The sequence below is a fragment of the Watersipora subatra genome, chromosome 1, assembly GCF_963576615.1.
Source record: "Watersipora subatra chromosome 1, tzWatSuba1.1, whole genome shotgun sequence".
Classification (NCBI taxonomy): domain Eukaryota; kingdom Metazoa; phylum Bryozoa; class Gymnolaemata; order Cheilostomatida; family Watersiporidae; genus Watersipora; species Watersipora subatra.
The window spans coordinates 35,442,365-35,465,965 of NC_088708.1; the positions used below are offsets into that span (position 1 = coordinate 35,442,365).

General features: G+C 36.9%; 1 protein-coding gene across 2 annotated transcripts in view; it reads right to left on the reverse strand.

Moving 5' to 3' along the window:
- Positions 1-9,637: 9,637 nt before the first annotated feature.
- The window catches only part of LOC137391173 (DNA polymerase epsilon subunit 4-like), a 31,358-nt gene continuing 17,394 nt past the window's right edge, over positions 9,638-23,601 (reverse strand). Inside the window, exons 2-5 of one of the 2 annotated variants that reach the window (XM_068077556.1) lie at positions 21,428-21,634; positions 21,128-21,279; positions 12,236-12,320; positions 9,638-10,015 (exon numbers count right to left, since the gene is read on the reverse strand). In XM_068077556.1, the coding sequence (XP_067933657.1) occupies positions 9,951-10,015; positions 12,236-12,320; positions 21,128-21,279; positions 21,428-21,634 (509 nt within the window). In that variant the 3' untranslated portion in view covers positions 9,638-9,950. Of the gene's footprint in view, positions 10,016-12,235; positions 12,321-21,127; positions 21,280-21,427; positions 21,636-23,601 lie in introns of those variants that run through there. The other variant, XM_068077564.1, reaches the window with a different exon arrangement.

A 23,601-nucleotide genomic window follows, 5' to 3' on the forward strand; every position in this document is an offset into this window, starting at 1 on the left:
AATTATCATGATTTAGTAGCAATTTTGTGCTGTTTTTCATTCAAAAGCTCTTCATTATAATGATTAGGCAACTCCTAACCCAACAGATGTTCCATATATATTCACATTGCATCAGCTGTGATGGTTGGACAGCTCCCACGCTTGTTATTTTTTAGCAGCTTAGCAATTGCCTTAGATTTTCATGTTTGCTTGTTGGTGTATTGCAGAGCTTGCTCCAATGATTTACAGCAGTTATGGTATTACCTAATCCCACAATCTATTATTTCTTTTGAATTATTGATCATCTATCGTTTCAAACCATGACAAATTATTTTTGCTTGTGATAAATCTCTGCTGCAGTTTGGTGTATAAGGGGTGACAGAATGAGCAGGTTGACAGAAAAGAAAGTGACAGATGGCATGTAATAGCAGTATTTAAATGAGCAAAGTATGCATTGTATATATTGTTGTTGATGTGGCTACTAACGATTTCACCAGCCTCTGATCTGCCAACATGCATGGTACCTCTTCACCATCCCAGCAATATTTGATAATGATACTTGGAACCAATGATATACAGCCCCTTTGGGCTGTATATCATTGTTGGAACGGTCGTTATTGTCAGCTAATCATGTACACAGGTTTAATACTTATTTATTACTACCCAAAAAGTAACTCAAAATTCAGAAAGTTCACTAAAATGATTTGTAACTGTAGTGTCTTGTACAGAAACTTAGCTCAGATTTTATGCTTTTTGACTCTAGTAGTATCTCTTGTCAGATGTCACAACCACTTACTATCTCAGGGCAAATGTTAAATCCAATCACTATCTCTTGTCAGATGTTGCAACCACTTACTATCTCTTGTCGAATTTCACAACGACTTACTATCTCAAAGCAGCTGTCATAACCACTGACTATCACTTGGCAGATGTTATAATCACTTAGTTAACTACTTACATGGTTGGCGTAGGAGCAATAAATTCTACAAGCCTTCCCTTGTGACAACAACTGTCTTGATCTTTTGATACATACAGTTGGCCTGGTCGATAGCGATAGAAAACACTCATAAGTATGTATGGTGGCTGATTACGGCCAATTAGAAACTTAGCAATTTAATCTCGGGTCGCGAACACTACTGCCAACAGATTGGTGACAATTACTTGAACAACCAAGTCATTCAACTCAGTATATTTGTGTGTTATAAATATCACTATGGGTCTTAGTGGAATGTCATTGAGTTGTGAACAGGATTTTATTTTAGAAATGTAATAATAATGCTTTACTAGTAATAGTAAATGGCCACAACTAGTTTATTTTTTAAATTCATTTTTCAAACTAAACCACAAATGAGCATCAAATATCTATACTCGCAACATAGCGGCAGTGCGCTGGTTCGACAACCGGGCTGTTTTCATGCTTTTCACTGAGACTGGAATCAAGCCACTTACTGAAGCAATGCGATGGGACAAAAAGAACACGTACTTGTACCGATGCCAGCGACCATCAAAAACTGCAATACTAATAAGGGAGGTGAAGATTTGCTTGAGTCTTTTTTGGGATGACATAAATTCCGCATGAGATCACGGAGGTGGCACACGCACATCTTCTGGAATTTTGTAACAGTCGCTATCATCAATGCCTGGCTACTCTACCGCCATGATTACCGAATAAGTCCAATTACCAAGCAGCCTCATCAAGGCTGACACCGAACGGAGATGTAGAGGGCGGCCTTTTACTACTGGAGGTGCTGCAGATGAGCCGTCTGTAGCAGTTCCACATAAGTGTGCCAACAATCACCATGCAAAGACATAAAGCAGGACGGCTATAATCACTGGCCTATAATGGCTGAGAAAAGAGGACAGCGCAACCAGTGTACTGAAGGGCAAAGCAACATTCAGTGTGAAAAATGTGATGTCCGTTGATGTCTAAACAGAGAAAAAAACTGCTTCAAGCAGTTCCATATATGACTTCGACAATCATTTGTAACTTTTTTAATGTTATGTTTCTGCACAGAAGCAATTAAATAGAGTATTAAATTAGAGAAATGGTTTATTGCACACTCCAGAGACAACTGATTTGATAACAGAAAACCCAAGTATTTATATGTTTGGTCATAGAAAAGCTTTGTAAAAAGCTACAAGCATTATTAATAGCTATAATGAGACAGTACTATATAATATTAGCTTGTATAAAGCTTTAGCTAAAAAGCATAATGTTTGTTGGCAAAGTACCAGTAATACTTGGCACTTGCATGACACCTCCTCACTAAGCTAAAGGTTCTTTCTGGTTCTCTTAGACCTTCGGGGTTTGTCTCTGCTATACTCATCTCCATCAGGTAGACGAGGGTTGCGTGGTCTTCTTCTAGACGGAGGTTGCTCTGTTACAGTTGTAGGGGCTGGTAGTTGCAGTTTTGTCTCCTCTGTTATATCAGGTTTATCTCCAGGGTCTTGATCTTCTTCTGTTGAGTATCTTGGTCTGAGTTGTTCAACATGTCTTCTCCAAGTAGGTCCCTTTGGTACCACTTTGACATTGAGACTACGAGTTCCATATATCTTAGTAACAATGGCTGGAACCCATCTAGGTTGTCTGTTGCGTCTAGGTCCATGATACAAGGCATAGCATGGTGCTCCAAGATTGTAGCTGTGTATCTTGCTAACTGTCTTTTCTGCCGATCGGTTGACTTCTCTGGATTGATGAAACTGTGCTATGTGTGCGGGTGATGGCAATAGGGTGTCAATCTTGCATCTCATCTGTCTTCCATTCAGCAGCTGACTGGGAGAGTATCCTGTAGGAAGTGGTGTCCTTCTATAGTGCATCAGGAACTGTTGTAGTGCAGATTTAGGTGAGAGTGACGATTTCTTCATGGCTTGTTTGAAGGATTGTACTAGTCTTTCAGCTGCGCCATTTGTAGCTGGATGGTAGGGTGCTCCAGTGAGGTGAACAATGCTTCTCTCTTGACACCACTGCTGAAACTCTCCTGAGGTGAAGCTGGTAGCATTGTCAGTGACTATGGTGTGAGGGTATCCAAAGTGTGCGAATATCTCCTCTAAGATGTCTGTGGTAGCTCTGGTAGAAGTAGATGACGTCCTGTGTATGCATGGATACTTTGAGTAGGCATCTATCATCACTAGCCATTGGCTGCCCATGAAGTTCACTGCATGATCTAGGTGAAGACGACTCCATGGCTTCTCAGGTAGCATCCAGGGATGTATAGGATACTTCTGTGGAAGCTTCTGGTGTTCAGCACAGGCAGTGCACTGTCGGCTTGTCTCCTCTATATCAGAGTCAATGCGAGGCCAATAGACAGCAGTTCGAGCTAGCTTCTTCATTCTTTCCATTCCAAAGTGTCCAAGGTGAAGGATCTTTAATACTTCCTGTTGTAACTTGACAGGAATGACTACTCTGTTGCCATATAGAAGACAACCTTCAGTGATAGAAAGTGAATCTGAGATCTTGTGGAAGAGTGACAGCTGAGTCTCCTTCATCTCTTTGTTACCAGGCCATCCTTCTGCTGTGTAGCGCATTACTGTGGCTAGTGTTGGGTCTTTCTTTGTCTCCTTTGCTAGAACATTGTAGTCTGTAGAGTTGAGCTGTTGTCCAATAGTGTGAATAGTGCATACTGTATCAACATCATCCTCATCTTCTCTTGCATCAAACTCTTTATCAGGTCCAACTGGCAGTCTTGAGAGGACATCTGCATTTTGATGATGCTGGGTAGATCTGTATTCTATGGTGTAGTCATACTGATTTAGTACCAGTGCCCATCTTGCTAGTCTGTTGGCTGCTAGAGCTGGAACTCCTTTGGTAGGTCCTAGAAGTGTGAGAAGAGGTCTGTGGTCAGTTACCAAGATAAACCGTCGACCATACAGGTACTGGTGATACTTCTTTAGAGCAAATATGATTGAGAGAGCTTCTTTTTGTATTTGTCCATATTTCCTCTGTGTGCTGGTCAGTGTTTTTGAAACATTGGCTATTGGTCTCTCACTTCCATCAGGATAACGATGAAATAGTACAGCTCCCAGTCCAGTTTCTGAAGCATCACATGAGATTCCAATGTCAAGATCTGGGTTGAAGTGTGCTAAGACACTATCAGTTGATAGCATATCTTTCAGTTTGTTGAAGCTCTTTTCTTGTTCAGTGCCCCACTTCCAGGTCTCTCCTTTGCGTGTCAGTTTGTGCAATGGTCCTGTGAGTTGTGACAGATTGGGTATGAACTTGCTGTAGAATTGTGTAGCTCCTAAGAAAGATCTTAGCTGAGTTAAGTCTGTTGGGGCTGGCATCTGTTGTACTGCATCTGCCTTCTTTCCTTTAGTGATTCCCTTTGAAGTGAGTTTGTGTCCCAGATACTCTACTGTAGGTTGAGCAAAACAGCACTTGTCTTTTCTACATCTGAGCCCTCTTTCTTCTAATCTTTGAAGAAGTCGACGTAAGTTTTGTAGATGGCTCTCTGCATTGGCTCCACTCACTAGTATATCATCTAGGTATACTGCTACTCCTGGGAGGTCTTGTGTCAGTTGCTCCATGATTTCTTGAAAATACCCTGGTGCTGAGCTTATGCCAAAGGGCAACCTCTTCTGTAGTAGTACTCCTCGGTGTGTTGATAGTGCTAGTCATCGTTGACTTTCTGGTGCCAACAATATTTGATTGTAGGCATCTGCTAAATCAATCTTTGTGTAGCAATAGCCTCCACCTAGTTTTCTGATTAGATCTTCTGGTAGTGGGATAGGTTTCCTATGTGTTTCTAGCTGATTATTGATAGTCTTGGAGTAGTCTCCACATACTCTGATCTTCCCTGCAGCTTGACCTGTTGTAGATTTGCGTACAGGTACAACTGGTGTTCCATACTGGTTGAATTGAGTTGGTTCCCATATGCCTTTAGCTACACCTGCTTCGTATGCTTGGTTGAGCTCTTCTGTCAAGGCAATAGGAACTGGTCTGGGTCGGCAGAAGACTGGCTTTGTTGAAGGTTTGAAGTTTATCTCTAGTTCAAAGTTCTTGAGACATCCTAGCTCATCTTTGAATATTTCTGGAAATTCTTTGCACATCTCCTTACACTTGATTTGTAACCTCCCATCTGGCTGGTTCTCTGTGATTGTTGATACAAGGTTCTGTTGTAGCTTGTCATCAATAGAGATGCCTAGTTGCTGTATAGCAGTTCTTCCTAGTAGGTTGAGATCTTGTACAGCACTAATCACAAATGGTAGTCTGACTTCTTTCTGTGCATCCAATTGGGCAGTTAGCTCACATCTGCCAAGCGTCTCTATGAGATGTCCTGAGGCTGATTTGTAGTTAACTGTAGTAGGTTTTAGGTTTGGCTTTCCTAGCTTCTCCCATGTTGATTTACAGATGAAGTTGTCACATGCTCCAGTGTCCAGTTCAAGTGTGAAGTTGTCTCCTTCCAGTTTGATGTTTTCAGCAAGTTTCACCATCTTGGTTGATGTGCATTCTATCATCTTTACTGGTTTTTCTGCTGCAGATGATTTCTTTTTCTTGCATGCTCTTTCTATGTGACCTTGTTTAGAACAAAAGTTGCAGGTGGCTGCTTTGAATCTGCAGTCATCCGCTGTATGGTTAGTTCGGTCACATCTGTAGCATAGCTTTCCTTCCTTCTGCTTGTCAGGTGTAGAGTTGTTTTTCTGGATTGGTTTGTATCTTGATTTCTGTTGAGCAACCTTGTTGACTTTGAACGAGTTTCCATAAACTGTCTCTTTGGCAACTTTAGCTGCTTCTTCTGTTTCCTGTGCTATCTGTATAGCTTTGTTGAAGTTGAGTTCATTGTCCTTGACCTTGAAGAGAGATTTGAGAACTGCTTCATTGTTTACAGAGCAGATAAATCTTGTTCTGAAAGCCTCATCTAATGGATCTGTAATGTCTATGAAGGCACATGTAGTTGCATCTTGACGAATTCTGGCAGCTAACTCTTGAATAGTTTCTCCAGGTTTCCTCTGCATGTCACTCCAATACTTGTAACGCTCTCTAACAATGAAGCGCTTAGGGTCATACTGGTCTTTGAGAAATTCCAGTATTTCATCCATGTTGAGGCCGTTGATCTGCTTGGGTGTTGAAAGCTGAGCTGCCATATTACTAAGCTGCTTGTAGAGTGTAGGCTGTTGGTTGGCGAGAAAAGTGCCAGCAATCTTGTCTTGATGAATAGAATTTGCTGCAATGAATGTGTTGAATCTGTCTATGTAATCTGTTAGTAGCTCTGCTGTTGGGTCAAAACCTGGGAAGGCTGGAACAGCGGTTGCAGCTGTTTCTTGTTTCCGTTGTAGGTTTTGTAGTAGTAGCTCCATCAGTTTCTTATTCTCCTCCATTCTTTCATCTTGCTGACGTCTGTATTCCTCTTGTTGCTGCTTGAACTCCTCATGCTGCTGTTGTCTATGCTCTTCTTGCTGCTTTCTCTGCTCCTCTTGCTGCTGTCTCTGGTCCTCCTGCTGCTTCTGCATTAGCTTGATCAGGTCTGCTACTTCTGCCATTGTAGTGGTGCAATTTTGAACAGTTACTCTTGTAATAAACTAGAACTCTTTGTATCGATTTTATCAATGATAAAATCTGAACAAAACTCTTTGTAACTGTTCAAAAGAGAAATCCTTGTCGCCAATTAGCTTCTGTTATGTTTCTGCACAGAAGCAATTAAATAGAGTATTAAATTAGAGAAATGGTTTATTGCACACTCCAGAGACAACTGATTTGATAACAGAAAACCCAAGTATTTATATGTTTGGTCATAGAAAAGCTTTGTAAAAAGCTACAAGCATTATTAATAGCTATAATGAGACAGTACTATATAATATTAGCTTGTATAAAGCTTTAGCTAAAAAGCATAATGTTTGTTGGCAAAGTACCAGTAATACTTGGCACTTGCATGACATTTAACTAGAAATTCTCCTGTCATACAGCCCACGACCAAAGTGATATTGGGAAGAAGAAAGGGTACTGATGGATGAGAAATGCAATGTTAGCAGTCAAATGGCTCTGCAGTGCAATAGGATAACTGCAATGGTAGCTGTAATGTACTGGGTGTGGGTGTTATTATATACAACAAACAGCAATAATGAAAGGAAAATATTATATGTTTATATCTCTCCCCATGCAATAAGAGAAATGCAATATTGGCCAATATTAGAAGTAAAATGCACTGATATTATTAGAATAACCAATATTATTAATATAGTAATAATAGAAAACCAATGCACAATTTTGTTTACAATTCCAAACGTCATCGCTAACAATATCAAGAAGTTGTGATATTTATATAGATTTTTAGAAAATCTATTTAACAAAACTATTTAGAAAAAATAATAACAGTAACATACTGCCCATCATCGATGTTGTTAGTGTGACCATAAGACTTCAATAGTCATCCAAACTTATAATTAAATATTGTAATAATCTCATAAGAATCGTTAGAAAATTATATCATCGTCATTTCCTTTACTTTCACTGCTTTAGACATCAGTTAGAATACCAAAGTATCCAAGTTTCCAAAATGTCAGTTACTTTGAAATCGGCAAAAAAAGAAACGATTTCTGTACTTCCACGTTAATTACAGAAACCTTTGGCAATTCAACAATGCTTTAGACTGGTGAAATGTGCACGTTATTTTTTCGTGAAATACGCACGACTTAATGGTTCTATTCTCTGTCCCTCGGCGTTTCGTTTGCCGGTCTTAATATTGATAAAAGTAAGGCTTGGCCAATTTTAATAAAGATTGTTTGCCGAATTAATCTGTCTATTTATGTATAATCCGATCAGATGGGTTAGTTTTAAGATATTGCGGTAACCTTTCAAAGACTTGGTAACATATTTAAATAGGTTTATATGTGTTTTGTATCGTTATTATACTTTAACGACTCTACAAAAAAATGGTTAAATTTGTCGATGAGATTTCGATACAAGGGTTTGCGATGTTGTTGATGAATAATTTTCGTAAGTTGTGTGCACATGCATTTATCATAAAAACTCTCAAACTTCGCTCCGCTCATTTGGTCGTGGGATAATTTTATTTGAACAATATTTTCAATTCTGCTTTGATAGTTGCTATATTTTGTTTGTTAAATTCTTGCTAAGTTCCTCAATATAATACTAAAACATTCTAAATTGAATCTTCTTTAGCCCAATGTGTTATAATTGACACATTTTAAAGTCGTAAAAAAATAAAATTCGATACTTTTTTCTGACTCAAACGTCACCAACTATCAGTGTAATCCAATCATATATCACCAACTATCGATGTAATCCAATCACAGGCCAATATTGGTATAATCCAACCACTTGTCACCAACCGCCGGTGCAGCCAATCACAAGTCATCAGCGCTTAGTGTAATCCAATCATGTGTCACCAACTTGTGGTATAGTCCAATCACCTATCACCAACTTTTGGCCTAATTCAAGCACATGTCATCAACTTTTGGTGTAATCCAATCATAAGTCATCAACTCTTATTGTAATCCAATCACTAACTACTGGAGTAACGCAATCGCGTATTACCAACTATTGGCAGACACAGTCTATTCCTAATCATGAATTATTTCGCTGGTTCTTCTACTAAATTACCCATTGTTAAAGGTTGACTTGCAACAAAATTCACATTACCACTATTTGATATGAAAAGATCCACCATGTCTTACTCTGTTGTGTTGTAGGTGCAAAATATGTGGAAAGGTGATTACAAGCTCTTAAAAGCTCAAAAACGAACAAAAAATCGCAGCCACATGAGACCACCGTAGTTTGGATTCCCTTTCCAAAACGGCTCAAATGTGATGTAGTTGTGAGAGATGGTTTCTGTTTACACTTTCTTGCAACCTTATTCGTCGAAATATTTGCACAAATATACTTCCCGCATTCAATAAAACCATGTCTATTGTTCTTACGCGTCTATTTTATCATCATCGTAACGCTGTCACTTTTAGCAGTGATATCTTATAACTTAGCGTAAAAATTCATTTAATTTTTTAGCCTTAGCTCGAAGGAGTGCATATCATTGTCTGATAATCATGACGAGCCTGTTGGTCACTTGTGATAATCGAAAAGTGCTGCAGAAATTATTTGCGAAGTAATGGGTCACATGATCAGATTACGACTCGCCGATTAGACCAAACCGAAACAAAACTGTAAAGTAGCAAGCATCTATATTTGATACGGGGTCTTCGGTAAAACCCGAAGTGTTTGTCATAAACTAGTACTAGGATAAGTTTTATATTGAGCTTTGTATTGGCCCTTCAATTCACGCGAGAACATACGTGACAAGACGATAACCAAATTTCGGGGATACACCATCGAAATAAAGAGATTCCAATCTACGGCGGCTTTTCGTTTTTGAGCTTTAAGAGCTTGTAATCACATTTCCACATATTTGGCATTCACAACACAGCAGTGCAAGACAAGGTGAATCTTTTGATGCCAAATAACTGTAATGTGAATTTTGTTGCAAGTCAACCTTTAAGCTTGGCCGAATAACTGCACATTTATATTTGTAAATTTTTAGAAGCGGCTTGTGTTTTCATTTTATAGTTGAATCTTGAAAAAACAAATAGGGCCTGCTTCAGATCAGCGATCATATCTCAGAAGACGAACTGGTAATGGCTCTCCACTAAAGTTGACATGAATAATTATGCTAAGTATTCCAAGTTGATGTCTGGTTTGTCATAACATCGCTAGCTTATAATGTATTTCACTTGTTCAACCAGCAACAACTTATGTGATGACGCAGTCACAATGTCATTTTAGCAGAGCAGATTAATGTGTTGGAAGTGGGTTAAAGTTTATAATAATAAAAGTGAAAAGCAAAATGTAGTTACAAATTATACATGTGAGACTAAACAGCGGCAATAGAAACACAATAAAATTTTGAAATAATGTATATATACATGTAATATAGTGAGATATATGATATAGTATAATATAGTGGGCTATATGATACAATGGGATAAATATTTATCTCCGATGACTAGAGAACAACCAGGATGTATTAGCACAGTTCTGACACGGCTCCATCAAGAAACACCAGCTGGTCGACTGCTGACACAGCATCATCTGCAACAATGCAGAGGAAATGAATGTGTACAAGAAATTGGTGAAAGAAATATGGCACTGAAAGATCTGGGCACGTGCTTGTGCTAAATGAATTTTCAAATAACTGGTGTTCATATAAAGACTTAGGACTCGAGTTTTTGTTTGCGATTCAAAGATTATTGTCAGTTCAAGTAATTATATAGGAAATGATGATCATAATCCTTGGTATTAAATATAAAATACTCAACATAATGTATGCAACATAGTATAATATATGCAACATAGTTTAACACAAGCTCCATAAAATAATATGTGCAACATAACGATGACAGTTAGTCGCACAAACCCCTTCGCTGCCATGACAGCTGGGGGAACTGACCCCGGGAATCTGTAGAACGACTCGGATGATGACTCAGGAGGACGCTGACAAGGAGTTGGCCCAGATGCAAGCTGCTGGCCAGGGACCGATGACCACCATGCATCATGCCCTGGCACAAGCAGAGAAACTGATGCGGGATTAACTGGAGCTGGAACAGTAACTCCAGCAGCTACACAAGGTCTAGTAATTTTTCAGGCTAGGACCAAATGGGATACTGGAGGCCCGGACATCCCATTATGGCCAGCGTCAATGGTGCACGGCTGTCCACCAGCTATCAGAGAGACAACTGTTTAGCAGACTCACACCCTTGCTCACTCTGGTCTGGGTAGGACAATTAGCCAGCTGTGACTGACCTGGTATTGACCAGGAATGACAGCTGCCATGGCTGCAATGCTGAGCAAACTGATCAAGAGCTGTGAGCTCTGCCAAGCCATTGAGATTTGTTCGTCTCGGATCTCGAACATAAATTCGGTTCTCGACCAAACCGGAGCAAGCGCATTAGAATTAAACGTTCGAAACAGCTCCAGAAACAGCATGGAAACATTCTTTAACAAAGGAAGAAGCAAGTTACAGTTAATAAGCTCTTTACAAAAAGGAAGGAACCATCTGAGACGACGTCCCTCTACTGAAGATATTTGCTAGGGATACAACTCCTCCAGTTGAGTTACCCTAAAATGTTTTGTAGGAGGATTCTCCTTCAAATATGTGAAGTAAAATGCCATTGTTGTTTATATTTTCTTTTTCACACAATGATGTAATTGATCTGTTGCACTATTTGCTGTTTCATCATCAATTTCTGCAATTTTTGGTATTACATCTTAACCTAAAATGTTTTTAATGTTTTAAAGCAAAGCATACGATATGTTTGCTTTTTGTTTTCTGTTTTCACCATCATAGATAAACAATCTTTTATTAAAAATAAACCCGATCTACATCTACCCGTTTTTATTTATAGTATGTAGTATACAGTACAACTTTTGGTGTAAAATGTTTAAAAAATCCTTGACCGAAATTGAGTTCTCGGCTTGGAACGCATTAAAATTTACATTCATTAATTCTAATAGGAAAAATTGTTTCGGATCTCGAACAACTCGGTTTTCGAACAACCTTCTGGAATGGATTGTGTTTGAGAACCAAGGTTCCACTGTATATTTTTTGTAAAATATATATTCAGCTTGGTGCTTACACTCGGTGTCTTTTCTCTTGTGGAGCAGTATAGGGAAACGACAATTTCCTTTACAATAACACAACCAACATAATATAACATACGCAATATAATATAACATATGCAATATAATATATGCAGACAATAAAATATATGCAACATATTATAACACAAGCAACATGATACAATCTATGTAACATAATGTAATATATGCATCAGTATACACTATATGCAACATGATATAATGTAACTTAAAAAGTCCTGTTTTCAACCTTTCATTTATACGTACTTTGTAGAACATTCAGCTCAGCACTAGAGACTATGCAAGCTCTTTCTAAACCTTAATACTTGCATTGAATACTGAATAAAACATGTAAATATATTTCATTTTAACCACGAGAAAACTAGATTCTAGATTAGGTAACGACGGCAACCAGAGCCAAGCCAGATATAGACTAAATTATAATAGTTGATATACTTGAGTAGAGATATACCATGTAGAATATATGCTAATAGTTGATATACTTGAGTAGAGATATACCATGTAGAATATATGTCAATAGTTGATATACTTGAGTAGAGATATACCATGTAGAATATATGCTAATAGTTGATATACTAGAGTAGAGATATACAATGTAGAATATATGCTAATAGCTGATATACTAAAGTATGCTAATAAATATAGTAGCCTCACCATAATCCTTCCTCTGTACAGTTTTCCTCCCGGAGGCTCTTGTGCTTCGATAGGATTCCTCTGCTAGAAACTTGATGAACTGTTCCTAAAACATGAAGAAAGCAATTGACAATTCTAAAATACTACGTTACAAGCTTGCAGTAAAATGAACATGGTATTACTTCTTGTGTATTCTAATTATCGTGGAGCTGGGCTCAAGAAGTTCTCATATTGAGAGTAATAATACACTGGTCTCAATTGTCAAGATGAAAACGCCCAATAGACTAGAGAATCGATCTAACAAAAACCTTCATAGAGCGAACTGAAAATGGAAGTTTGCGTTAATAAAGGAATGACATAAATTTTTTTAAAAACGTCAAATTCAATTTGTTAATCTGTATACATAAATCTAAATGTTTGTTTGTCTGTCATCAGTATGGCCGATTGAAGCGATTAAAATCTAAGAATAAAAAAATCACTTTGCTGGCATTAAACTCCTAAAGGTTCTGCAGACAGGAGTGCTATCCACTACGCCACCCATCCTACTTGCCATACTATGGAATAATGACGCTTATCTAAGCACACTAATAATCGAGTATGCTTGAAGATCATGATTGCTGGAGAGATCATGGCATGCAGCGATTATCAGTACAAGTACAGTAAAACCTCTAATTGAATGCTACCTGTATTTGAACGCCACCTCTATTTAACCGCCACCTCTATTTAACCGCCACATTTGGAAGGCTGAAAAATAGAGTGCCACCCTTTACCATTCTTTGATCTTTACGAACCCGAAATAGAAATGATCAGTCAACAAACGTCAACAAAATCGTACTAATAATGACTCGGTTACATCGATGACAATTAATTGTTCCACTGTTTCCACTCATATCGAAGTCCGTTTTTCAACTCAAAAGCTTTTCGAATGTTTTGTTAAACCTTTGAAAGCACCACCATAGAAATAATTAATAACTATATCAGGCTATTAGTAGTTCCTTGTTCAACGCAATCTGGATACTTCGACATTGTAAAAAACGGTTTACATTTACGATGGTATATGAACGACTAGTTTTAGGCTAAAAGTTGTGCTTAGCGCCTGTGGGGCATCAAGTTTATCATTATTTGTGCGAAATGCTACACGGAAATGTTTTGCTCTGCTAAAAAATATCATTGCAAAAGAATTGTTGAAATCAGAAGACATTGTGGAATGTATTAAACAGTCAGATGATGAAATTGGTTCAAACGAAAGCACGCAAGTAGCCGAGCAAACAATGCAAATACTTGCAAACAATGCAAAGTATGGTTTATTTATGTGTGTGTGCGTGTGTGTGCATGCGTGTGTGTAAATTTCATCAACAAGCAAACAAAAAAATATACACAGATTAAAGTTCTAATAATAAAGAGCAGAAAACATAGTCAGGTGTGTAAAAAAGAGATAACCCGAAGAGATGATGATGAGGCCCACTGCGAAATGGCAAAGTCAGCAGTACGGGAGCCCGAGTCAGCAGCACAAAGCAAGATAACAATGATCACCTGACAGAGTGAAGATAGAGCCTCAGCTCCACCTTAAATTTTCCTAGGGATTTTATTTGTCTTAAAACAGTCGGCAGCTTATTCCACTGCAGAGGTGTAGCAAAATTATAGGATCTTTGACCAGCAAATGTTAGATGTTTGGAAACAGGAAGTGATAGTAATTGATGACAAGTATGGTAATGTGATAGTGATACAGAGGTACTAAAGTGAAACAATTTATGAGCTTGAATGAGTAATTTATACTTATGATTAATCTTTTTAGATGTATCTGCAGTGCATTCCCCCACTTTTCAATTGAGTAAAACAATTTTAAACGAATAAATGAATAATAGAGCATAACTAAAATTCTTTTTGGGACGTACCCACTCAAACGATAAAAAATTCCTGAGATGGGTCGAAAATCCAATAAAAGTTTACGAATGTGTGAGGACCAGTTCAAGTTTTCATCAATTGTGATTCCAAGGAATTTGACTTCATCTACTGCTTTAATTGGCATGTTATTTAAAGTGATATTCAGATTGAAAGCTGATTTGTTTTGATAGGTTTTAAAAAGGGTGTAATACGTTTTTTGTGTTGATTGTTAATTTGCTATAGTGGCACCAAACACTTAGTTTATTCAGATCAAAGATCACTTCATGAATAGTCTAATTCAAGTTTTTTTAAACTCAAAAACAAAGTTGTATCATCAGCATACAGTAAGAGGGTTAGGTAGGATAAACAATTATGGAGGTCAATTATGTAGAGCAAGAACAGTGTGGGACCCAGCACGGAACCTTGTGGTACATCACATGTTATGTTACTAAGCGACGACAGGCTTTGAATGTTTTTACGATATATTTGGAAGAACTGATTACGTTGGTTAGTTTGAGTAAACTTGATGATTACACGTCTGGTTTGTTTAATACGATATAACTTATCCACACATGTCATTGGTAAATCAGCAGACTCCAATGAACTAATTATTTTACGATAAGCAAGGCTCAAATCTTCTGAAGTTTGATATGGAATACCATTTAGCTCTTTCAGCAAATTTTGCTGCCTCTATTCGAGTCTCTAATCTTTACAGTTTATTGAGTTTTTGTTCTAGTTCTGCTATCGACCAGGGATTACGTGTTTGTCACAATTTCCATTTCCATAACATTTCCATAATTCATTTCCATATTATTTCCATTTCCATATTATTTCCATTTCCATAACATTTCCATATTTTTTCTATTTCCATAACATTTCTATAATTCATTTCCATAGTTTTTTCCATTTCCATAATATTTCCATAATTCATTTCCATATTTTTTCCATTTACATAATTCATTTCCATTTCCATAACATTTCCATATTTCTAAAATAAAATTTCCATATCCATTTCCATAAAATTATGGAAATATTTATGTTTATGGAATTGGGTATGGAAAAGTAAACATTTCCATAATATGTTTAGCGATCCCTGCTATCGACTTAGTTAGGTTTTTGTTCTTGGTCTGAATGTCTTGATTTTTGAGATGAATATGATTTAACGATTTTTCGAAATCGGACAGTTTGCTCTCAATTAGATTGAGACGAGACTCAATGTTACCAAGTTAGCCAATAATTAGATTTAGCTTTTCATCTATGTCCATCAGTTTCTGAGCGCCACCATCCTCAGTCTCAGATATCGACTTAGTTTGTTTCTTTGGTCCCATCATTGAAGACTGCCGCCTGATAAATTAGCTCAGATGGAAAAACTTACCCGATTTGGAGGCGGTTCATATAGATATCACCACCCCCAGATCCGTTCCATGCTTTCTTCCGGATAGTCTAGCAGCTTTTACACAGAAGACAAAAGAGCTACTATCCAGCATGTGATTGCTAGTAAATTCTTTAGCTGTGTGTTATCAATTTCGTAGTTGAAGGATATTATAGATTTAGTGTCGGAAACTGCTATTGAGAGAGAGCGTAAAACACAACTGCACTCTACGAAAGCCAATTGCCAACTGACTTGTTCTTGACTATGTCACTTGTTCTTGAATATATATTTGCAGCATTTGATAGATTATTGTTATATAACTAATAAAGCTGCAGATTTATAGTATATTACTTGATAGCATCCTTGCGGCTAGGTTATCTGAACTCGGCTTACAATGGATCGACGCTCATCTAGTTTTGGAAAGATTTATGGTTTTGGAACGAAAAACACAGCTTTTTGTTATAATAAAGATACACTTCATATTCATGAAATCATACAAATTCATAAGTTACTCAAAAACGTTTTTGTTACCCGTGCAATGACAGGCATTCATGTAGCGAATATTAATTCCAAGCAAGTTGAGATGGTCAAACGCAAGTGAGATCACTGCCTCTCAGCAATGATGGCAAGCTGTAAGATGATGCAGAAAATAGTTTCTATGTTACGACAAAAGACCAGGTGCAATAGATCAAGATCTCGAACTGAAGACTTCTCGAGTTGAATGACACAAAAATCTTGCTTTCAGATTCTAACAAAATGTTGCTTATGCCTTGTATGAATATATTCTAGCATGACAAATATACAGCAAAAATGAATAAGTTGAGAATGAATGAGTTGAGAATGAATGAGTTGAGAATGAATGAGTTGAGAATGAATGAGTTGAGAATGAATGAGTTGAAAATGAATGAGTTGAGAATTGATGAGTTGAAAATGAATGAGTTGAGAATGAATGAGTTGAGAATGAATGAGTTGAGAATGAATGAGTTGAGGATGAATGAGTTGAGAATGAATGAGTTGAGAATGAATGAGTTGAAAATGAATGAGTTGAGAATGAATGAGTTGAAAATGACTGAGTTGAGAATGAATGAGTTGAAAATGAATGAGTTGAGAATGAATGAGTTGAGAATGAATGAGTTAAGAATGAATGAGTTGAAAATGAATTGAGAATGAATGAGTTGAAAATGAATGAGTTGATAATGAATGAGTTGAGAATGAATGAGTTGAGAATGAATGAGTTGAGAATGAATGAGTTGATAATTAATGAGTTGAAAATGAATGAGTTGAGAATTAATGAGTTGAGTATGTTTGCAAGAAAAGTTCAACAAAACCATTTGCCGAGTGTAAAGGTTTACGAAGCTTACTCCTGCTGTCCTCATCAGCTTTGAACACAACAAGAAGCATGGATATGCTTTTCATAATTTGAAGGCAATTGCAAATGTGTCAGCGCAAGAAGAGCACCATGTGATTAAAATAACAATGGTTGGTTACCTTAACATGTAGTCTATAGCAATTTCGTTAAAGTACTAAGGCTCGTCCAGCTGCTGTGCCACCCACATTGGTAAATTAGAAATGTGATAACTAGCCTTCTGCAACCATTATAGACTTTTAGTAGAATTTGCTCCTTGGATTGTGTAAATAAAAATGTATTATTATTACTATTGACTCTCGATTAATTTTATTGTACTGAAAACATTTCAATCTGATTAAATTAAGCAATATGGTTAACGTAAAACCTCCAATTGAATGCCACCTTTATTTGAACGACACCTTTATTGGATCGCCATTTCTATTTGACCGCTGCTATAAGGGTTGAAAAATAGAGCACCCACTCTTTAATTGAACACCACCTCCATTTGACCACCCCTTTGACATTCTCTGATTATTATAAGCACATAATAGCAAGCGATCATTTAAAAGTATCCACAAACTCATACTAATAATGAATCAATTACATCAGTAACAATTAATTCTTTCATTATTTCTGTTCGTATCGGAGTCCGTTTTCCAACTTCTAAGCTTTTCGGTTTTTTCGTTAAAACTTTGAAAGAAACACCACAGAAATGTTTGGTAACTGTATCAGGCTAATACAGTGCACCCTCAGGATACAAGTTTGATCCGTTCCAGGGTTGGCATCATATGGTGAAAAAATCGTATGTAGGGGTATAGAAACCATAGTAATTATATAATGCAAACATCCCCTGATGAAAATCGTCAAAATTTTTATAAGTGCTGTACATAATAAAAATTAGTAACAAAATAGTATATCAACATAGGTTACTATAATTACCTACAGTACCTACTTTATTGTATTTAGTTTATTTATTGGTTATGATCTGCATTAAAATGTAACGAAGCAATGTGCGGTGTGGTGCATACCAAGGAGAGTTCTTACCTTCAAGACAGATGTAACATAAACTTTAAATTCACCTTTAAAAAGTTTAGCTTACTAAACGTAAAGCTAAGTTTTAGTATGTATTTTCATCTATTTTACTGAATTTCAACTTTTAATCACGAAAACTTTATCATCTATTCGTTTTCAGCTTCGTTTCTAATATAATTTTAGCCGGTGTCATTAAACCCCTTTTAACCGGCAAGAAAGCCCCAACAATGCTGTTCTTGTAATGAAGTGGAGTTTTGTTAGCAGGTTAAGAGAAGTTGTCTGATCACTGAATCTTTCTTTTTGGAGGAATCGCAACTCCAATTTTGCTACCAGTTTTAAAGGGAAAATTTTACTGTTTTTCACACGAGAATTGAACTGCAAAATATCGGTCATCGTGTCTCTTTCAGGCGCTGTAAAAATATTTTTGGCGAACAGCATTGCATTGTCTTTGAAATTTTGACGTACGTAATAAGCACACCTACTGCCAAATCTGAGCTCGGGTGAAAACTTTGTTGAATTCGTATGGTGAAATAAGATCCGCATGGTGAGGTGAAAAAATAATCGTGTTCCACTTCGTAAGGTGAGAAATTGTATATCAGGGTAATCGTATCCTGAGGGTCACTTTGAGGGTGCACAGTTTCCATTTACGATGGTATGGTATTTTCCATCAATGACTAATTTTAGGCTAAATGTTGTGCTTAGCGCCCATCCAGCTAAAAGTTTATCATGGCTTATGCCAAACGCAACGCGTAAATGTTTTGCTCAGCTAAAAAATTGTTTGGACGCTAATATCAACTAGTTCAGCAGCGCAGAAGAAAAGTAGAGGTCAGAAGACATCGTGGAAGGTGCTGAACAACCAGATGTTCGACTGTTCAATTCAACTGGCCAAGTAAATGATGCAAATATTTTTATTTTGAAATTGTAAATTTTTGTTTCTGCATGTATTATAAGCATGTTTCATTTATGTCAATCCTTCGTTTTTTCGTGACATCATTTTATTGTTATCAGCCATCTTTATAGACAATTTCATCGTTAAAACCACGAAGCTTTTGCAATGAATTTTTAAAAACGATGCTTTGCAATTTTTTTATTATAGTATCAAAACAGCACCAAAAATTATTATTAAATAAAAGAAAAACGATCATTTGCTACAAATATGGCGGCTTTTTTGTGAACGAGCGCGTGTGCAAAACAATGGATTGTTCTTGAAGATATATTTGTAGCATTTGATAGATTATCATTGTATAACTAATAAACTTGCAGATTTATAGCATATTACATTATAGCCTCCTTGCGTTTATTTCAACTCGGCTTACAATAGATCGACGCTCATAACTCCTCTTCTATTGCAAGTAAAAAACCAGTTTAATTAAGCTGCAAACTGTAGTAAACATATCGATGAGTACAATGAACTCATATGCAACACTGTGAAATATAGTTGGGAAATACAAATATGCCTTCAAATTCAGAAAATGAAAAATTTAAAGCTTCAACGAATTGCAAGGCAGGACACACGCCATAATATAGTCGCGGTTAATAGCAAGCAATAGATATAAACTGGTAGAGATATTTCTCGGTTTTCCAATGCGTATTTATTTAGAGATCTTTGACAAGTTATAGGTAAGTTAGCAGATTTCTTGCATCAGAAAGGATTAATGCCATTCCGCCCAAATGAGTGCAAAAATATAGGCAACATTCACTTCGCTCTTAAAAGGGCTACATTTATCTTCCCAAAATTCTGAAGAGCCACTTGAAAAATACAACACAGCCTCTATTTGAACACCACCTCCATTTGACCACCACTACAAGGAAAAGGTCGAAAAATAGAGTGCCATTGCATTGAAATACAGGTTCGTACGGTATCTTCTGAATGATTCATTTTCGATATGCATTCCTAAATTTAATGAAACAATTGTAAATGATTACAAAAATACTTAGGCCAGTAAATTAGGCCAGTAACTGTTGATCTATTCAGAAACGGATAATAAACAGATCTTCCATTTTCAATGCCACCAATTGCGTGTTTATAAATCTATAAACATTGGAACTAATTATCTGGTGCATTCCAGGACTAAAAAAGGCCCCAACTGAAATGAAATACATGTCTATGAGAATACAGTAAGGATATATATGTAAGGATATATATGTAAGGACTCAGTGAGACGGCATATAGCTAGGGAAATGAAATACATGTCTATGAGGATACTGTAAGGATATACAGTCAAACATGGTTAACTCGGCCACGGATATTTCGAACACATTGTTAACTCGAACGGATTCTTTGGTCCGTTCCTACGCAATGATAAATTGCTTTAAATAATTCGAACTTAACACGGTTAACTCAAACAGTTTTTTGCCGAAGGAACAAATTTAAAACAAACTTTGGTTTGTTTTAATCCGAAGGAATTTACATTAATCGCGGAGCTATGACTACTCTGCCTTCCTAGCGAGTAAAGTGCTCCCTATAGGTACATAGTGTCCATATATTTCCCCGTACCGTATAATGGAACCGATTAGGAGACCGTATAAAACCTGATTAATGGGGTCGCTAACATGTCAGCTAAGTTACGGCCAAACTAAAAACGTTAAAAAGTATTAGCGATAAAAATTTAATAAAGATCGATACAACATGCAAAATGCATATTGTAAGAGTGATTATATGTGTGTATATATAAGGATAACACACCTTTTCACAGACTACACTCGATAGATTTTTTAAATGAAACCACTACTCAGATGTGAAGCATGCATTTTTGGATTGGTCGTAAATGTTTACTCGTGTGAAGTTTTAAAAATTATCCGAAAATTTAGGTATTTTTCTGTCAGCTAAGATTTGTTTGTAGTTTTACGTGATGTGACTGCCAAGATGTTTTAAGATTAAAATTGGCAAAACTGATTTCTGTTAAAACGCTCAAAAGAAAAAGATGGAGTTTTTTTAGTGTTCCGACGACGATCAAATTTTGCCAATTTTAATCTGAAAACCTCATGGCAGTACATCACCTAAAACAACAAACAAATCTCAAGTAATAAAAAAACATCTTTACTTCCTGATAAATACTTTTGAAACTTTACATGAGGGGCCCTATAACTTGTAACAAGCAATCTATGATTTTGCTTTATACATTGTTTGTATATGTACATGTATCTTCTGTTAAATGCATGCACTTGTGACAGTGCTCTGATAACTTGAACGCTCTGATAACTCAAACACTTTCTCTCAGTCCCGTGAAGTTTGAGTTATCCATGTTTGACTGTATATGTAAGGATGTAGACTCACAGTGAGACGGCATATAGCTAGCGCAGCGTCGGTACTGCACACACTCACATCTGCATCTGTTTTCATTATAAGCTTAATCTTACTCAATGGTAACCGATTCGTCTTGTCTTGTGTATCCACATCATTGTCTTCCACAATTTGTTCTTGCACCTCTGTAAGATTTGATAGCATGCATGGGTTATACCAACAGTAGTGTTAATAGAATTCTCCTAGTCACGCGTGAGTCAACTATACTAACTGTTTCTATGTTGGCAACACATATATCAGCTATGGACAAGTTGTTGAAATCTGCAGAGTCACCTGTTAAAATCTGTTCATCTGTAGTTACTGGTGCATCTGCTATGATTGGTTCATCTGTAGTTACTGGCGCAGCTGCTATGATTGGTTCGTCTGCAGTTACCAGTGCATCTGCTATGATTGGTTCATCTGTAGTTACTGATGCATCTGCTATGATTGGTTCATCTGCCATTGTTGATACATCCACTAACATAGAACTACTCATTGTTGCTACAACAATTGACTGAGTGTTATCATCAAAAAGATGACATACAATTCATGCTATAGAATCAACTGTGACATAACTAGAATAAATAGCTTATGGTTTACAATCTACTCAAAATGGAAAAAATATGGTACAAGTTTGTACCATTTCAGCTTTGTCTAAATTCAGAACTAACTTTTCGCATATTGCATCTTACCACGTAGCATTTCAGTAAATACTCTAAAAGATGGCAAATAGAACACTAGAAAAGTAATTCGATACTCAGTTTTTTTATGAAGTACACAGTAATATAAAATATTCCCATTTAGGAAGGCAAATGGGGGAAGATGAAAATGCCTCAATATAGATATGAGAAGAGAAAGGTTTACACTTTTCTAGTTTTTTCAGTAAATTTGTGTATATAGCAAATGCAAGTAGGCGCATCTTTGACACTGTTTCATTAGCAGAAAATTGACTCCGTGCAGATTCCTGTTATCAGTTGAGACTTTTAGGTTCAAAACCGCTTAAAATAAAGGATGCTACATGTCAGTATGCTTTGAAACTGCTCCATGATGTTGACCAAATATATTCTTACATCTACTGGCACGAATGTTGTTGTATGAAAATATTACACAGATGCCAGAAGGAAGCAGCGGCTAAACTACCAGAGATATACGCAATACTGCAATGAACAAGACACCTAGTACATCAGAGGACATCGAGAAAAACAATCATCTTACAACCATCCCCGAGCAGACTAGAAACCTTCAGTGGAAGTAATCCATTAGAGAAGATGCATCAATGGCCAGCCAAAAAACCACCACAAGAAATTAGACTTCTACCAGACATGACCAAAAAACTGGAATTAGTCATAATTTCCAATCAGTACACTCCCATGACTTAAGACAAGACCTCTCAAATACTAACGCTTTGAAACATAAAGAACAGAACCTGAGCACCCAAAAACTTTTTCCCAGGCTTACAGAGTCATCTATAAAAGAGTGACTCGGTCACAATGACTCCTCTTTCTTCTTCATCTGGGGAGCGTTTCTTTTCCTCTTCACTTGCTGAGGCTCTTTCTCCTCCTGCTGAGCCTCTTTCCATTCCAGCTGCTGAGGCTCTTTCTATTTTAACTGCTGAGTCTTTCTGCCTACAGACTGTCATGACTCTCATTTGGCTGTTGAGACTCACAGCGGCATGGGACTGAGCAAAGACCATGTTTGACCATTTGAGTAAAGGTGTAACTTTTATTGGCTATTTTAATCTTTGTCATTTGTATTGCTAATTTTGTTAATTGTGTATTGTAATTGTTGGACTCGCCAAACCAAATAAAGTAACTTTTACTGGTAAATATCAGTAGTGATTATAATAGCTTAACACTTTCACTAGCGTCTGAACAGCTAATAATCAAATTAGTTCACACAACTTTAGCAAAAGTGCACAAACCAAACAGTCAAAATATAATAAGATGACAAAGCAAATTCAACACTGATATTCACATGTGAATTCAGATTAATTGTGTATAACATAATTTCTCCCTAACCACCCATGACGATGTCTCAAGTTTGGGCCAGTTAATTATTGTAGGTAAATATTATCTTATCATCTACAGTGCAACGCATCAAAAAACAAAAAACAAACAATTTGATCGTTAATACATAACACGAACTGCAGTGTTATTGTGCAGAGGAGATAGTTTATGATTTAACGTTTAGAACAATTTGAATTTAGTATTACCAATTTCACCGCATTGCCGGTTAGTTTGTATTAAAATTGGAGGCACTGAGTGGTGTCAGAGCTGATCAGTTTCCCTGTATTACATTATCTCTCATTAGCAACATTATACGAATGTGGAACCACTTCACTCCGAGATAACCCTTGCAGCTGCAGCTTTTTAAAATGTACAGTGTCCAGTTTTAGTTTTGGAAAATATCAAGCTTTGCGGCGATGTAAAGGCTGGTTTGTGTCCTTTCTCGGGTTGCCTTCTCTCACT